The 18,688-nt window shown below is 40.8% G+C and overlaps 5 protein-coding genes across 5 annotated transcripts; 2 read left to right on the forward strand and 3 right to left on the reverse strand.

Moving 5' to 3' along the window:
• Window positions 1-772: 772 nt before the first annotated feature.
• Window positions 773-2,287, forward strand: N7516_005559 (uncharacterized protein; the record flags this gene model as incomplete). Its single annotated transcript, XM_057218279.1, has 2 exons — window positions 773-1,814; window positions 1,863-2,287. 2 exons carry the CDS (start codon window positions 773-775, stop codon window positions 2,285-2,287), a joined length of 1,467 nt encoding a protein of 488 aa, XP_057080162.1.
• Window positions 2,288-3,138: 851 nt separating this feature from the next.
• N7516_005560 (Hsp70 family protein) lies at window positions 3,139-6,094 on the forward strand (the record flags this gene model as incomplete). The annotated part of the gene is made up of 2 exons (XM_057218280.1): window positions 3,139-5,656; window positions 5,724-6,094. The coding sequence occupies 2 exons, from the start codon at window positions 3,139-3,141 to the stop codon at window positions 6,092-6,094; spliced, it is 2,889 nt and encodes a 962-aa protein (XP_057080163.1).
• Window positions 6,095-6,650: 556 nt separating this feature from the next.
• Window positions 6,651-6,940, reverse strand: N7516_005561 (uncharacterized protein; the record flags this gene model as incomplete). Its single annotated transcript, XM_057218281.1, has 2 exons — window positions 6,651-6,811; window positions 6,877-6,940. The coding sequence occupies 2 exons, from the start codon at window positions 6,938-6,940 to the stop codon at window positions 6,651-6,653; spliced, it is 225 nt and encodes a 74-aa protein (XP_057080164.1).
• A 1,726-nt stretch (window positions 6,941-8,666) lies between these two features.
• On the reverse strand, window positions 8,667-9,557 carry N7516_005562 (aminoglycoside phosphotransferase family protein; the record flags this gene model as incomplete). Its single annotated transcript, XM_057218282.1, has 2 exons — window positions 8,667-9,138; window positions 9,169-9,557. The coding sequence occupies 2 exons, from the start codon at window positions 9,555-9,557 to the stop codon at window positions 8,667-8,669; spliced, it is 861 nt and encodes a 286-aa protein (XP_057080165.1).
• Window positions 9,558-9,874: 317 nt separating this feature from the next.
• Window positions 9,875-10,153, reverse strand: N7516_005563 (uncharacterized protein; the record flags this gene model as incomplete). The annotated part of the gene is made up of 1 exon (XM_057218283.1): window positions 9,875-10,153. The coding sequence occupies one exon, from the start codon at window positions 10,151-10,153 to the stop codon at window positions 9,875-9,877; it is 279 nt and encodes a 92-aa protein (XP_057080166.1).
• Window positions 10,154-18,688: the final 8,535 nt, after the last annotated feature.

Here is an 18,688-nt window from a genome sequence, read left to right on the forward strand (position 1 = left end):
GAAACAGACAACAAAAAAATGACAGAAGATGGCCAATATTGACGGAGGCTGGGCACGTACTACTCGGTACTGTGACGGAAAATCCCAGGGCTATCTCCCGCATTGCCAAGAATCGACCTTCATCATTAGAGTCAATTGACCTATCCGCCCATCCATCGGATTCTGGAAACTTTGACTTTAGACATTCGAACTCAGGTTTTTGGGGTCGACAAACCACACGCCAATATCTGAGACCTGGTCAAGTTATCATTGGCTCAACCCCAGTACCTGGTCGTCTAGTCAACTGGACTCGTGTACATGCGCTAGCTCTCGCTTCTGCATCCAAGTTCTGGTACACCATTTACCATGACCAGCCTCTTGGCTGGGAATATGCGGGTCGACTGCTAAATATCCTGAATACTTCTCGTTTATGTCGGTTCCGGTTAGCGTTAGAATATGAGCGCCACTTATTGTTATTTTTCTGACTTCCGATTCTGAGTGCCCAATATGGTACCATTTGGTCCACACTAACCCAATGGCCACCAGAACAGAGTTATCAAGTGAGCTAACCAGTCAGGAATTGGAGCATTGGAGCTCCGAGGAGACATGACCCCAGAGGCACATATAAACCTGCCTTATCCCCGTCTGCTCCCAGCCTCGGTCTTAGAAATATTTCAATTGTCTATATTGCTCGTTTAGGAACTCTCTCGCTACGGTTCCTATCGTCCTTCGTTTAAGGAACATATCAGCCCTAGCTATTCTAGTATATAACAACCTTCGTTTGTTAGTCAAGATGCGGGGTGCTCCAATCATTCTGCTCTACGCCGCTACCTTGGCGTCTGGTATGGTCATTACCCCCAGACACCCTGGCGAGGCTCACATTGCTGTCCGCAATGGTTCCGACCATGACACCGGTAGTCCTTGGTGGGGCGGTGGCCAGGGAGATCACGGCGATGGTGGTGAAGGCGGCGGTGGTCTCCCAGAAGAGACCACTCCCCATGAGGCTAAGACTCCGCCTGTTGAGACTCCCCCACCTGTCGAGACAGACACGCCTACTGTTCCTCCAGCTGTGACGCCCACCTCCACACCTGTTGAGACCCCCCCGGTTGAGACTTCTACTCCGTCTGAGACCGACACGCCTACTATTCCCCCAGTCGTGACGCCCACCTCCACACCTGTTGAGACTCCTCCGCCGGTTGAGACTTCTACCCCGTCTGAGACTGACACATCTACTGTTCCCCCGGTTGTAACGCCTACGTCGACCCCGGGTGAAACTGATACTCCTACCCCGCACGCGGAGACCTCCACTCCATGCGAGACCGACACACCTATTATTCCCCCGGTTGTGACACCTACCTCGACTCCATGCGAGACTGATACAACAACTCTGCCTCCTTCTACAACACCGACCTCAACTTCTCATATGACTGATACTCCCACTTCTCCTCCGGGGAGTTCAACCCCATGCGAGACTGATACACCCACCTCTCCTCCTGCTAGCTCAACCCCATGCGAGACTGACACCACATCTTTGCCTCCAACTCTTCCTCCTTATACAACGCCGACCTCAACTCCTCATGTGACTGATACTCCCACTTCTCCTCCGGGGAGTTCAACCCCATGCGAGACTGATACACCCACCTCTCCTCCTGCGAGCTCAACTCCCTGCGAGACCGACACTCCTACATCGCCTCCTCCTATCAGCACTACGACTGGCCAGACCGACACTCCCACCACGCCTCCTCCCGCTTCCACCACTCCCTATGAGACCGAGACCCCCGTTGGCACTCCTCCGGTGATCGTAACCACCACCTACACCACTACCACCTGCCCAAGTAAGTAAAATTCTGACTGTTCCATCAAACAATTGCTAACAAGACCAGTAACCTGGACCACCGTAACAAGCGGCACGTCAACCTACACCCATCCCGTGACCCAGACCAGCACGATCACCGTGACGTCTATTTCTACCTGCACTGAGGGTTGCGCTGAGCCCACAGCCCCTCCTGCGAAGCATACGACTCCCACCGTTGATTCCACAACTTCTGTCGTGGTGCCTCCTCCAGATAGTAAGACTACTGTTCCAGCCACTGAGCCCAGCGCCCCGGCTACTGAGCCTACTATCCCGGCCACGGAGCCCACTGCTCCATCTACTGAGCCTACTGCCCCGGCACAGTCGAGCCCTATTACTACTCCCACCTCCGCTCCCCCTACTTCCTCCTCGCCAGTTTTCAATAGTGCTCCCGCTATTCAGAAGTCGGCCGCAGCCTTCATCCCTGGCTTGGTTCTGCTGTTTGCTCTGCTCTAATTGACCTACACAGAAGTTGATATGTCAGACGAGATATGATATCATTTTTTCTTGGCAGTGGCTTGTGAGGAACGGGATTATGATCTTGACACACACAAAAAAGCATTACAAAAACATACAAAAAAATTGTATTCGAAAATATCCATTCTTGAAGGATGCCAGCATGATGGCTATCAATGAGTTTCTTAACGACTTGACGCTCCCTATCCATGATGTATGGAACCCTAATTCTAGTCATATATATATTGGTCTATGAATTGATATTTATTCACATTTACCCTCAATCTCCATCATGATTATAAACTTCGAACATTCACAAGTTGTCTAGTATACTCCTAGTATAACTACAATTCAGCCCTGTTTGAAATTAGGGCTGTGACATAATGCGATAACGATAAGGAGTGCAAACATCAAACATCGGTGTTTGCATGATGACCCGTGTCCTCATCCAACAGCTCTTTTTAGGCTTCATGTTACGTTACTGCCAAGTGGCCACAGTATCCCTTTGCTTTCAAATGGCCTAATTCTGAGTCATTTTTCCGATTTTCTTCCCCTGTTCATCTTCTCCCACTACCTATCGCTCAAACCAACAGCAATCTTGAGCTATCCCATAGCTCCATCCGACCATCCCTCTGGCGCAAAGCTAGCCCGAACCCCAACACACTATTCGGCAAACCGGTAGGGTGTTTAAATATCTGTCAATTTGTCTGTATATGTGTCAAAAAGGGTAATTTATCCCTATTGAAATTGCGAGCAACTCCCTAAATCAACAATTTGGCTGATTCCCGCAGCCCGGAGCCTAAACATAGATCATGGCGTTCTTAAATCGCCGACAATTATCGAGCTCGCCAATGTTATCCCTCGTGGTCCTCCCATTCCTCATATTCCTCCTCAGCTTCGCTGGGCCAGCTTCTGCCGCCGGATCGGCCGTTCTGGGCATCGACATCGGCACCGAATATTTCAAAGCTGCTCTCGTGAAACCCGGCATTCCGCTTGAGATCGTTCTTACTAAAGATTCGAAGCGCAAGGAGTCCGCTGCTGTCGCTTTCAAGCCTACAAGAGAGAGCGATGCGCCTTTCCCCGAACGGTTCTATGGTGGCGATGCGCTCGCCCTCGCCGCTCGGTACCCGGACGATATTTACATCAACTTGAAGACTCTGCTGGGCGTTCCATTCAATGATGGCAACGAGGAGGCAGTTAAGGCTTATTGGAGCAGGTTCCCCGCGTTGAAATTGGAGTCCGCCCCCGATGGTCGCGGCTCTGTTGCTCTCCGCAGCAACCGGCTAGGGGAGGAGCAGAAGAAGGAAGCCTTTTTGGTGGAGGAGATTCTGGCAATGCAGTTGAAGCAGATCAAGGCCAATGCTGATGCGTTGGCTGGAAAGGGATCCGATGTCCGCGATGTCGTCATTACCTACCCTGTGTTCTACACCGCGGAGGAGAAGCGCAGCCTGGAGTTGGCGGCTGAGCTGGCGGGTCTGAGGATCCAGGCTCTTGTCAGTGATGGTTTGGCTGTCGGTCTGAACTACGCCACCAGCCGTACTTTCCCCAGTGTTTCTGATGGCGAGAAGCCTGAATACCACATCGTATATGACATGGGTGCCGGATCTACGACCGCGAGTGTTTTGCGGTTCCAGAGCCGCAAAGTTAAGGATATTGGCAAATTCAACAAGACTGTCCAGGAAGTTCATGTTATTGGCTCTGGTTGGGAGAAGTCACTTGGAGGTGACTCCCTAAATGGTCTCATTGTGAACGACATTGTCACCCACTTGGTTGAGGAAAAGAAGCTCAAGGATAAGGTTACTCCAGCTGAAATCAAGGCTCACGGAAAGACTATGTCCAGACTCTGGAAGGATTCGGAGAAGCTCCGACAGGTTCTGAGTGCCAACACCGAGACTTCGACAAGCTTTGAGGGACTGTACGATGAGAATGTCAACTTCAAGTACAAGTTGAGCCGTGCCAACTTTGAGAAGATGGCTGCTGAGTACGTTGCCCGTATTGGAACCCCAGTGCAGCAGGCTTTAACAGCGGCCGGTCTTGAATTGAGCGATATCGAATCTGTCGTGCTTCACGGTGGAGCCATTCGGACTCCCTTCGTCCAGAAGCAATTGGAGAACTTTGTCGGCTCTTCTAAGAAGATCAGAACCAACGTCAACGCTGATGAGGCGGCTGTGTTTGGTGCTGCCTTCAAGGGAGCTGCTCTGAGCCCTAGTTTCCGTGTTAAGGATATTCGCGCCGGTGATGCCGCTACATACCCAATCTCCTTGAAGTGGAACTCGGACGACAAGCAACGGAACCAGAAATTGTTCACCGCCACTTCCCAGGTTGGTCCCGAGAAGCAAGTCACTGTGAAAAACCTGGAGGATTTCGAATTCAGCTTCGCCCAGCATGTTTCCCAGGATGGAGAACAGCCTATCCTCAGTGTCCAAACCCTGAACCTCACTGCATCTGTTGCTAAGCTCAAGGATGAGTTTGGCTGCACCGATTCAAACATTACCACGAAGTTCACGATCCGCCTCAGCCCCATGGACGGTCTTCCCGAAGTTGTGGCTGGTACGGTTAGCTGCGAGGTGGAGTCGGAGAAGAAGGGAATTGTTGAAGACGTCAAGGGCTTCTTCGGCCTCGGCAAGAAAGATGAGCAGGAGCCCCTCGGCGAAGATGGTGAGCCTCGTGAATCGATCACCCTCGAGTCCGAGACAGAGTCCTCCACTTCATCCTCCGCCAGTTCCAAGTCCACCACCACGTCCACCAAGGACGCAAAGAAGGATGCTAAGAAGGACGCAAAGGCCACTCCTCAGGTCAAGCTTGAAGTTATCCCGATCAGTCTGAAGTCTGTCACACTTGGAACTCCGGCGCCATCAGTCGCAGAGCTCGGTCGCATCAACGGCCGCCTTCTTGCCTTCGATAATTCGGACCGTGATCGTATCCTGCGCGAAGAAGCTCTTAATGAATTGGAATCTTTCATCTACCGTAGCCGAGACCTCGCCGATAACGAGGAGTTTATCAAGGCAGTCAAGCCGGATCAGCTGACTGTTCTCTCCGAGAGAGTTTCCCAGGCCAGCGACTGGCTGTACGAAGAGGGTGACAACGCCAAGACTGCCGATTTCCAGTCGAAGCTCAAGGACCTGAAGGCCATCGTCAACCCTGCACTGAAGCGGATGAAGGAGAGCTCTTCTCGCCCAGCACGCGTGCAGTTGCTCAAGGACATGCTAAAGAACGCCGAATCCATGAAGGAATTGATCAAGAACCAGATCGATAACGACGAGCAGATCTACTCCTCTTCCCTCTCGGCCTCAAGCGCATCCTCCACCTCCACTTCTACCGAAACTAGCACTAGCTCATCGACCTCAGCCCCCGCCGCTTCTGACGAGGGTCTCGATGATCTCGATGAAGACGCATACTCCGCTTCTTCTTCATCATCCACCACATCTACAAAGAGTGCTGCTACGGCCAAGCCCACAGGCCCCAAGTACTCCCTCTTTACCCCCCGCCGACCTCACGGCCATCACACAGGCCTACGAGTCCACCAACCCCTGGCTCGAAACCCAGCTCGGTCTGCAAGAGAAGCTTACCGAGTCTGACGACCCTGCTTTGACCGTTGTGGAGGTTGACTCACGGCTGCGCGAGTTCGAGCGTATCCTTAACCGCATGTACGAGAGGATGACCGCAAATGCTGGCCAACAGAAGAAGAGCAGCAGCAGCGGAAAGAAAGCATCTAAGGAAAAGAAAAAGCCCGAGGCCGAGAAGAGCAAGGGTAAGGGCAAGGATCAGCCCGAGGAGAAGGAGGATCTTCCCAAAGATGAGCTGTAAAATAACCATCCCCTTGTTCCTTTTCACTATGCATTTTACATTTGTTTACTTTTTCTTTTTACATTTGACTCGGCTAGAGTATTTCATTCTAACGCAACCCATGTATCATGCACACACTACATCCTGGAAGATAGAAAAAAGACCTACAATGGAGTTTGGGCTGAGCGTTAGCAGTTTTATTGTCTTTGGTCCTCCTGTTCTCTTGTACTATAACGACCTCTGCGGAGCACTTAGGCTGCGGTATAGGTACCATGCGACAAAACCCCCTTTACAGGTATTATTGGTGGCTAGATGCTTGATTATCCCTAAACTTTTGAAAAGAACATCTAAAACGAATATCCTAGGGCCTTACTTAGAAGTTGCCAATTATTCTAATCTCCGTCCCATCCATATATCACCTTTAGACCTAGACGCTAGAAAAACATGGATGCAGATAAAGTAGGATGAAATTGTCATTCCTACTCTAATCATTGTCCCATCCTATATTTCTATCAAGAAACCACTTCAACGGACTCCAAAAAGCCAAGCGCATTAGTCCAGTCTCGAGAGATCTTTTTTAGATTCCCGCGCCCCCACCGGCACCAGCACCAGCACCACCTCCGGCACCGAAACCACCCCCAAAGCCAGCACCGAGGCCTCCGCCGATTCCACCGCCGCCACCGCCGCCGCCGGCCACGGAGCCGCCAGCACCACCACCGCCGCCAGCACCACCAGGGCCTATCATTATCACTCAATTAGAAGTGTTCCAGCCAAATACATCGTTGGGGTGACTGGTGACATACCGGTAGGAGCAGCAACAGCGGCCAGAGCCAAGCTGAAGAGCGCAATGAGGAAGTTGGACTTCATGGTTTTAAATCGAGCTGTTGTGAAATAAGGGTTAATGATCAGCTCGAGTGAGGTGGTAACAAGGCTTACCGAATGACTTTGCAAGAAATCTTGGTAAATATGTAGAACTGATATCAGGAACAGTGGGCGAATACCTTCATTTTATACCTCGAGGGTCAGCATCATCTTCCTTCCGGAGTACAAGTCCGATCAAGGAGACATTTCAGCTCGGAGATGTTGAGTGCATTTCATCGGCATGGTGCATATGTTGTTGTACACAGGGACATAGCGGCCAGGGTTACTTTCGAATTTAATTCGCAGCCGTGCATTAATTGATGATGTCGCAGGTTGACCTCGCATCGAACCAGGGAGTAAGTTGTTTCAGCAAATCTCGTTCGCCAGTGAACGGCCGTTCCTATTCGGGGGATAGGTCGCTATCATTAGTATCCAATGGCAGCTCGGTATCGTCGGTTCCTTCAAAGATTTGGGGAGTCATAACGTTAAATTACATAGCTAATAACTAGAGTATAGTAGGTTATAATCAAATATAGCGGGTGATGCTACCACGAATAACTACAATCTAGTTACAGTTATAAGTTACTTATTTTCGACCAATATTTCTTAGCCCTAGGGGTAGAGAAATAAATCGCTAAACCATACTTTTATCCCTAGATTTATTTTGTTCAGCCGTTTATCAGAATATGTAATATATAGGACTTTTCTCGAGTGGGTTATAAGAGGAATACATACTGGGGTATGTGATCACATAGTCCTACCTAGGTACTCTGTTAAGTACATAAACTAAACCCTACCAGCGCGTCTAAGATACTAAAACTGCCCTCAATGCCTATCTTACGTTGGATTCCGCACGACTCATTTTGAATCAAAGGTCTCGGTCCAACACCCAACCCATAGTTACCTAGTTTTTACATAACTACGGGTCTTGGCGGTCAAATAATTGTTAAATCAGCTAGATTATACACATGGTTAGCGTATTTACATAGTTGGTAACCCAATTTAGGGCCCCAGACCCAGTACTAGGTCGAACCCTTCGACCCTTCGACCCAACCCAGACTAGGTTGGGTCTGGGTTGGATCTGGGTTGTACTAAGTCGTGCGGAATACGAAAGGAAAGTATGAGCCGCGTAGTCATGATCTAGATTTCATTTTCACACAGATGTTATCTAGAGTAGTTCACCCAACCCATCGCAGAAAGTTGCGTACATTTCGAACCGAGTTCCACAACATATATTGTCTTGTAGCATCTAATTTCCAGGTGCCGATGAGATGCACTCAACATCTCCGAGCTGAAATGTCTATCGATTGTGCCGTAGTATCAGAATCAGAAAAAGTGTACGTGAGATCTTTACAAAGCCATGCAGTCGAGTATCCCCCAAAACCAAGTTTTCCAATGACCTGATATCTAGATTGGAAGACTTCACCGATTTTGACAGAATATGAGTCTTCTGTCGTGTATCCTGGATGCGTTTCTTCCTCAAACTTCATATCTGAATCAAGTAGTTGGATATTCGATTGAGTGAACTGCGGTACGGGTAAAGGAGCTCGATGAGAGAAAGGACGCTTGAAGAAAGAGCGCTGGAAAAACCGGCCTCTTAAGCCTCCTAGGCGACACATGGTTGATGTTTAAAGCTGAAATGCCAAACCCAAGCCAGGGGAGCGCGCTTTTAGAGTAACTATGCCCTGTCTACACTGCCTCGTTTACGTACATGCAACCTGACAAAAAGCAATTAATCCGAAGACAACCTGTCCAAAACTTCTCGGCCCTTTTCATCCAAATTCGGGTATTTTCTCAAATGACGCAGATCAGTCCAGAAATCCTTCGCATCATCATATCCTTCGCCATGTATACCCATACGCTCTCGTAGAAGCTTTTTCCACTCGGCGTCCTCCTCTGTCCACCCCCAAGAGGCCGAGACGTATTCATACCATATAGGATAATATGCAGCAAATTCCCAATCGAGAATCCCAGCCAGCCTCCCGTCTTTCACCATGATATTGCCCAAATTAAGATCACAATGAGTGAGAACGTAGGGTTCACATTTAGGCAGACGTTTCTTCAGATTGTCCAGGGCTCGTTGAGGGAACAATCTTATAGGTAGATCGTGGAGAGTAAGGCTTATAGCATCCCAGAGTTCGTTGTCGGAGTGAAAAGGTCCGTGTGGCTCGCGGTCAGAAAAGAGTAGACCCGGAAAACAAGGACTTTAATCAACGCTTTGTATAGATGTTGACGTAAAGGATTGAAGCTGCTTCCGAATTCCAATAACGTTATCTACGATATCCACTTTCTGAGATTTTGATAACGAAGACCAAGCCTTCTCGAGCGTTTGGCCTTGTATCCGCTCTAGAAGTACGAAGTATCGCCCGTTGCCGTCAACCCAGTCACGTAGGATCTTTGGAACCGGGATATTGGAGTGGGATGTAAGGTGATTCAGGGTGATCACTTCGGTTTTCGGTCCTTCGTTAGGGCGTTCTTTTAAAATAACATCAGACCCGATCGACCACACTCCCCGCCTGCTTGCACCATAGAAGAGTTTGACATGGCTCGAGTAAAAGCACTGCTCTTGCTGATCGAGCGTCCAACCACATGTGATGCAACCTTTAGATGATTCTTCTGACATCGTGGGGACAGTTAAGAAATTGATGTTTTGTAGAAGGGAAAGGGGGCTAGAGAGCTACCTAACTAGGTAGGTAGCGAACAGTAATTATTATTTGGTGTTCTATTTGTCAGAAGATCTGGGCCCGTGCCATTCGCCTCGCGCAGGTCCAATTAAATTAGAGATTCGAGAACCACAGTTTATTTTTCACTATTGCTCGTGAAACGGTCCAATATATTAAGTACAACGAACGCGAGATTTCTAGCCGGAGGGACAGCGAGTGGGTGCCACCCCGCACCCACTCCATATATATGGCAATTGACAAGTATGGCAGTGATATATCAGTAACGTATAAGCGAGTTCTGGATGGCAGAATTCAGCTCGAAGGGCATTTTCAAAACATGAAGCAAGCATAGCTCAACCACAGCTCTTTGCGGCAATGGCTTTTGGACGTAACGTCCTCGGTACATTGCGATGAAAGTCTGGAAATTGAAGTCGTCTTCAATGAGTTCCATGCTATTGGCCAACTCGATACACAAGTTATGAGCATCGCCTGGAAGGTACTTGCTAGCTGCCGGAGCCATCGAGGATATAATCCGAGGGACAAAAGCTTGCATCATAACGGCTAAGTATTCTCTGTCATCAGGAGTGCAGGGGTGGAGGTCGTCTCTTCCAAGAACCAGAACTGCGCTGTAAGACAGACTGTCAGGTCTATCAACCGTATTCGAGGATAAAGTCTTACACATAAACAAACGGATCTAGTGTTCGAAGTCCGATCCCCATTTGATGGCTACTCATTAGTATCAGTAAACGTGATGCAGAGTGTATAGTAACACCTACCTAGGGACTTCAGCCAAAACAAGGGAAGGCACCGAGACATTTTTCATCAGCCTTTCAACCAATGGCTTTGCTGGAAGAGGCCTCTCCTTTTGGCCATCCGTGATATCGTATATTCCATTGTTGAAGTGATATCGGGATGGATTATCTTCAAAAGTGTCACCCAATAAGCTTATTTATTAGAACATCCTTCCAACGATAGGGGAGTTTGGCAAACATAGCCTACATTTGACCTTCCCCACTAAACACTAGGATTTTGGCGTCAACAGACATGTGAAGTGGAATGGGTATGCCTCCATGATTTCCATGGAAGAAAAAATATCGTAAAGTCCCTTGTCCGTATTGTGAATTCATCATGTTGTGTGATGTGAGTTCCTGCTACCGTTTCTAAAAATTATGTCAAAAAGTCAAAAGGAGAGGAATGCGAGGGGTGGCCAAGTGACCACCCAAACATAATCTCTCATTGGTTATTACCTCACCGCCAATTTCATTACCGCCTTCTTGAAGCATTTGTATGTTGTATACTAATGAAAAGTTTCGTTTTTAGATACTTGCAACCCGCTATAAAATATCGAGATATCTGTAATTGTATGCTGATGAAAAGCTTTATTTTAACACTTATAACCCGCTATAAAATATCGAGATATCTACATTTGTATGCTAATGAAAGGCTTTATTTTTAAGAGTTGTAAAGGCTAACTAACTAGCAAAACTAGGCCACATTGATTATTGGTTAAGGGAGGTGTCAATCCTTCTAAGTAATTAAGGTATTTTAATCGCTAGGCTAAAGCTAGGGATCAAGGCATTAATATTTCCCACCGCTATGAATACAAAGCGTCAATTTTATAATAAATATACCAATTGATTTTATCTCCTCCTAGTATTTTAATTAATGCCCGTCTAAAATAAAGCAGAAGTTGAACTAATAATAATTCAGTCAAAGGTAGTAATCGTGGCACGGCCCACCACCACCTACCCGGTGTTGGTGGGCCCCACAAGATAGCAAATTCCCACAAAATAGCAAATTTTCACTTTTTTTCAACTTCTTACCTATTTTTTACCCCTACTACCATGTCGGATGAAAAGGAAAACGTTGAAATCCGAACTCTATAGGCCGTAGCTGCCTATGATCAGATAGATAAACCCAATTTATCTAAATTAGCGCGGGAATTTGAAATTCCCTACGGTCGGCTACGCGGTAGAATCCATAGGCGCAAGCCTAGTTCTACTACTAGAAGCTAGAGAAAAGTATTAAACCCTCTTTAAACCCGAGCAATATATTCCTAGATCAATTCTCTATATAAAGCCTATACTAACCCTACCCCTAAGCTTATTAAGCGGGCTGCAAATAGCCTACTAAAAGACCGGGTAGTTGGCTATAATTAGGTCTACCGCTTTATCGATTCACTACCCCTAAATATAATCTATATCAACCCTAAACCTACTAAAAAATCGAGGGTTAATAGCGAGGATTTTAGAGAATTATACCTATAGTTTAATAGCCTCCGGGGGTAATAAACTAATACTAATTCCTTCTAAACGAGATCTTTAATTAGAATAAAACCGGCTACTAAATTAACTAGGGGAAACGATAGAAGGTTATTGCTCCTATTAGTAGGGGTAATAACCCTACCGGTAGTTATAATAAATCAATTACCGGTGTTAAATATATATCCGCCTTTAGTTAGGTAATAATACCTTAGTTTTTACCTAAAGGTTCTATCTATATAGAGGAGTAGTATACCGATATCTCTACGCCTAATTTCCGGGTTAAACTAACCCTAAATAGCTATATCGATAATAAAACTACCTTTAAATAGCTCTATTCTTTTTATCTAGCTATAATTAGGCTAGTTTAGAAAGGTAGACTAAGGCTTTTAATAATAGATAATTATAGTTCCTATACTACTATTAAATTCTATGATTTTTATAAGTAAAAATTTATTATTCCTTTCTTCTTTTTACCCTATATAACCTATCTATACTAACCGCTAGATAGCTAGGTATTTTAATACCTAAAACACTACTACTATAAGGCTAATAGTAAGGTTGTTATATAGGGTAGAAGTACGTCTAAAAAACAGGATTTTTTCCGGATTATTAAAGACGCCTAGAAGTAAGCTTTATGTAAGAATTTACTGTTTTCAGGTGTAAGGCCTGTCAACCGGGTAAGATACGTTGGCTTGGGAGAAGGAAACAAGGGTGTATTGGGCTGTGTGTGCCAAGACTAATTCTTGCCAGAATCCAGGGGTCCCGGGGGGACCTAAGATTAAAAGGAAATGTGCGTGCTAAGGCTCGACACCGATTAGGTGACGAACCCCGCACGATTTATATACGTATTAGAAACTTCTATAAATATATATATCGCCTAAGTTCCTATTTTACCTTTAAAAGGACCTTTATCCTTTACAATTATTCCCCTTCTCCTACAAGGATATCTATATCCGAAATAGATAGTAGCTATAAAGTATTAGGGAGATATCGGTAATACTCTATAATAAAGGAGCTATAATTAGAATAGTTCCGAATCTTTATCTAATTTTTCTTATATCTTTATAGTATTAGGACTATATAGCTATAGGTATATTTATAGTAGAGAATCCTAATTTCCTAACTATCCTCGATATTTAGTATTAATTTTACTATACCCGCTATTCGTAGAAATCGAATCTATCTAAAAAATATATAGTATATAAGTTATCTTTACTCGATAATTATTTATTTTACCTCTAAAATAAGCGTAGTTCCGTTTTCTATTTAGTATTTCTTATATAAGGCTAACTTTAAAAAATACTAGTAATATAATTAATAGAAATTAGTATATAAACCCCTATTAGAAAGAATATAGGGAGATCGCGTTAAATTAATCGCGATTCTAGAGTAGGTAGCCTAATATTAGTTACCTATAAATAGATATTATATATAAGATATAATATATCTCTAAGAGATAAGTAAGGAGGTTATTAATTTAGCTAAAGACTTCGATACTACCTATAAAGTATATAAATCCGATTATAGGTTTTCGGATAAAGACTAGAAGGATTTTATAGAGGCTAAGATAGATTCTTAGAAATTATACGCTTTAGTAGTAATTCGCTAACGACCTATTTTAGTATTATAGCTATCTCGTTAGTCGCTATACGATATATTTAAATCCTATCCCGCGTCTTTTTATTTCTTCGATAGAAGAGTAGTAGAAACGGTTCTATACCGAAATAAAATAATATCTTTAAATAGAAGATAATAGTTTTATTATTTAGACTTAAAATAAGTATAATCTTTTAGTAGTAATCTAAAATATATATATCGGATACTTCGATCTTATAATACTAAGCGTTATTCTAAAAGACTTAGTAAAGGATCTAGTAGATTCTTTTCCTATTCCGCTTTTTAAATTATAGGCGGGGAGATTACGTATTAATATTATTTTAGATTTTAGTTTTTAATAGGTAGTAAATAAAAATAGAAGATATAACTTATATTTTTAGATTTAATCTATAGTTTCCTATTTTATATAGAATCCGATCTAGACCCTATCGCGTTAATAACCCTTAATTTATTTTCTTCTTATAACTCTCTATCTTCTTACTTTTTTAGATTTATATTCTTTTACTTCTTTATTATTATTTTATAGATTAATTATAATTATATCTCCTATCTATTATTTACTATATAAACTACGCTCTCTAATTTTACGCTAGTATACTTAGTATATAATATACCTATACGTTTCTATATACGAGTAGATAGATACTAATTTAGTATCTCTTTAATTCTTTATTATCCGCTACTTCGCTAAGATATATAATAGGAAGAATTATTAATACTATAATAGGTTATATAAGCCTTATAAGATAGTAAGTATTCTAAACTACTTTAGTAAGGATTCGGTACTAAATTATACTAATTTTATTTAGATCTCTAAAGATATCGAGGGGAACTACTATAAACTTTCGGTATACTTATTATAGATTTAGGACTTTTAGATAAACTCTAATAATAGCTTTAGCGAAGACGCTAAGTCTAATATTAATAATTAGGATACTATAATTATATTATAGCTACCCTATAAGCTAGTTATTAGCGTTATAACGTACGTTTAATATCTTATTATAAGCTTTAATAGTTTTATAAAGTCTTACTATTATATCTACTCTCTTCCTAGTATTTATATATCTTAGGTAAAGTATTTTCCTTTATATCTTTAGGATTTTATTCTAACTTATTACTAGGCTACTAGAGACGCTTATTCTTAGTAGGTATCTAACTATAATTTATTAATAATTCTTTTATTACCCGTTCCTATTACTACTACTAAATATAAGAAACTTACGAATAAGGTTAGTTACTACCCTCGTCTATATATAGCTAAGGAGTCGGCGTATAGCTAATATACTAGGATAATCGCCTTCCGGGATAATATATAAGAATTAGTCTAGGCTACTTAGGATAATTCCTAGATATCTAATACTATAAGATAATTCCTAGAGGCGTATCTAGCTATATTCCCTTTAGACCTATAAGTATAACGGATTAATTCCGATTTTAATTCGGCGGCTATAGCTATTTTTAGATTTTCTTCTTTCTTAGAGTTTTTTAATATTTTAATATAATTTTTAGTATATTTACTATTACGTTTTTAGGTATCTATTAATTATATTTTAATAGCTAGCTATACTATTTTACTAAATAGTATAATTTATTTTTAAATTAATAGTAATCCTTAATCTCTTCGACCTCTTATTTATTATTATCCGCTAGTTCTAATAATAATAATTATTCTAATTCGCCCTCTTATTAGTACTATAGCTAAAATAAAAAGATAGAGAAAATATTATAGATCGCTATATATTAGCTAGGGAGTAGAAGGCGATACGCCTATTTTCCGATATATTTAAGGATTCTAAAAGATCCGATCTATTAAGATAATAGTTTCTTTATAGTACCTTCTTTTAATTATAGATTTTTTATTAATAGGGCTACTAGGTTATTTTTCTTAAATATTATTTCTTTATAATACTTATTATAATAAAATATCTATATTTTAGTTACTATTCTCTATACTTTTTATAGCTTTTTATAAAGCTCTATAAGCTTTTAAATTCTTACTAGAGCTACCGATACCTCTCTTTTAATACTACCGTCCTTAGCGCGTATTTAGAAGTTTAGATTAAACCCTAATAAGACTTAGAAAGGCGATATTCTAGTTATTATATTAACGGTATTATTATAAGCGAATTCTATAGTATATAGAAGTATAAATTATATCTTCTATTACTCGTTAATAAAGTACCGAAGATAGTATTTAAGTATTTAGTTTATCCTCTCTATTTAACCGTTAATCTAGGGATAGAACGCTATTAAATACCTTAGTTTTATCTAGGATATATAGTATAATTTTAACTAAAACCTACTTATAAAAACTAATCCCTAGTCGGATATAATACTATTTAGTAGTCCGAATCGTAGTTTAATACTTTAATAGAATAGCTTAGCTAATTCCGAAGCGTCTATTATAGTCGAAACTAGGAAGAAAAAGTACTATTTTAAAAAACGGTCTATAACTACTAAAATTGTATTAATTATCCTTCCTTTCTAGATCGATTAAAGTAAGCCTATAATAAAATCTATTAATAATTCGGTAAAAGGCTAGGAGGGAATCGGTAGTAATTCGAGCTTACCGAAAGGGCGATATCTTAACGTTTAGGCGGTTTAATATACCGCGTAAGATTTTACGTATTTTTTTACGTCTTTTTATAGGTTAATCTAATAGAAATCTCTTCTAAAAAGTTCCTCGGTCCTTACTCTCCTAAAATAGCCTATAATAGGGTTGTTATAATATATTATTATCAATTTTTAATAGATACCCTCCTTCTTTAGTATATATAGACGTCCTCGGTATCTAAGGTAATCTAAGGCGTTGTCACGTCCTGCACCATACAAAGTAAGGTGCAGAACCCGCCTGGACCCGAGATGGCACCTTCAAGGTAGACCCTCGGAGGTCTTCGGGGACCTACGTAGACATATCAATGGCCTACGAGATATATAGGTCTAATACATATGATCTCGCTTAGGCTACGTATATTGCATAACTAGTAGATTTGGAACTATAGATAAAGGTTTATAGTTTAGTTTAAATATATACGTAGTACTAGTTATAATTGCTTCGTAGTAGTAATTCGTATTATATATACCCTTAGCATTCTAATCATACCCTTTATAAGACCCTTTATAGTAGGTCTTTATATTCTAAACTATCTTATTTTTAATCGGACCGCTACTAGTAAAATATAGTGCCTATACGCTGAACCCGCGTAACTATAGAGTAAAGTAAGGAGACGCCGGAGGTAGCTATAGAAGATAACTTCGAAATAGACCTCGGCCTTCCTAAAGATAAATATAAAAAGGTATAGGTAGGTTCTATAAACCCGACCGAATCTATTATAGAAGAACTAATCTCTATTATAACTATCGAAGATAACAAATAAACTAAGGATTTAAAGATAATAAAGGCCTACGTATAATAGCTTAAAGAACTTAAAAAGTATCTAGAGATATAAGCGTAGATAGAGAAACGTATAGCGGAACTAAATATAAAAGCTAAGCTAAGTATTCCTCTAATAAGAATAATATCGTTAGTAGATATAGATCTCGATAATAATAAGAAAGAAGATAATAAAATAAGCTTCGGAGTCCCCTAGTATACTATATATTAAGTATAAGATATCCTCTATATCTAATAAGTATTATAAAATACTCTAGAAAAATACTCTAAAAGTATAAGATATAATAGACGCGCCTAAATAACTACTTCGGCTAATACTTATATTACTTTAAAGATAATATTATAAAAATAGATAAGAAGGTCGAGGTCTTTAATAGCGATATAATAATAATATAGGAATCCTATATTACTAAATCTAAAGTACTAAAAACCTATATAGAGTTTATTTAATTCTTATAATATATAGTAGATAACCCTTAGGTTATCTATTAAGAAGTAGAGGAATAATAGATATATTACTAATAAAAGCTAGGCTAATTAATTATAATATACTCGCTATATATCGACTAAATAGCGAAAAACCTATATATACTACTACCGGAGAATATACGTAAAATACGTCTAAGTATAAATATAATTAATAATATTAAAGTAGAAGATTATAGATAGGTCGAGATAGATCTAAACTATTCGTATACCGACCTCTTAGATCGCCTATAAACTATCGAATTAGACCTAAATTTATAAAAGAAGACTTCGAAACCGAGTTAACCTATCTTAGAGAAATAAAATAAGAAAGATAAACGACCCTTTATAAAGACGTAGGATATAGAGGAAACCTCGTAACCTACGTATAAAGAGCCGGAAAAGAAGCGTAAAAAGGATAAGAAGCCCTTATCTATATATAAATATTACTAGAAGTATAGCTATAAAAAAAGTAAATACTACTTCCTCTATAGAAAACCGGGTAATAATATAAAAGACGGTAGAAAAGATAATATAAAAAAATAAAGAACCTAATATTTTAAGCGGTAGCTATATTAGGAGTTACTATTTTAAATCCGTAACCTCTAAAAGCCTTTATAAGTAAGGCTATAATCTATATTAAGATAAAGAAAATCCCTATATATACCCTTATAGATTATAATATAAAATAGTCTTTTATTAGTTAGAAATAGGTAAAATAAAACTTAGAAGACTTATAACTCCTACCGCGAATAGTTAAAGCCGTCGATAGATAGGAGATTAGGTCCTATAAGATACGAGAAGTAAAGTTCAACCTAACTAATAGTATAGGCGTAAAAAGAAGTTATAACCTTATAGTAAAAATAGTAGATATATAAGGATATAATCTAATTTTAGGATTCGACTAGTTAACCTATAAAAACCTATAGATAGATTAGAAAGAAGCTTTATAGTAATATCGTAGTATATAAAACGAAGATAATTTTAAAAGAATTACGGTAGAGGACTATATATAGGACCTATTATAAAATATAAAATATATCCTAATATACCTATAGGTAGGCCTAGTAGGGTCTATAAGACTAGGAGTAATATAGAAAGAAGCCTTACTAGAGGAATATATAGACTTTATAGATATATTCGACCCTATAGAAGTAAGGATCTTAGTATTATATTTAAAGACGGATTATATAATTAATTTCTTTATTAAGCGCTTTTATAAACCCGTTAGCGACGTTACTCTTCGTCTCGACGCGCCGTAGATCGATCTTCTTCTAAAAAATAGCGTCCTTAATAAAAAACCACTTTATATTAAGCTAACGTATACTATTCTTATACGAATAGTAAG

The sequence above is a fragment of the Penicillium verrucosum genome, assembly GCF_028828655.1.
Source record: "Penicillium verrucosum strain IBT 35672 chromosome Unknown utg000001l_segment0_segment0, whole genome shotgun sequence".
Lineage (NCBI taxonomy): Eukaryota > Fungi > Ascomycota > Eurotiomycetes > Eurotiales > Aspergillaceae > Penicillium > Penicillium verrucosum.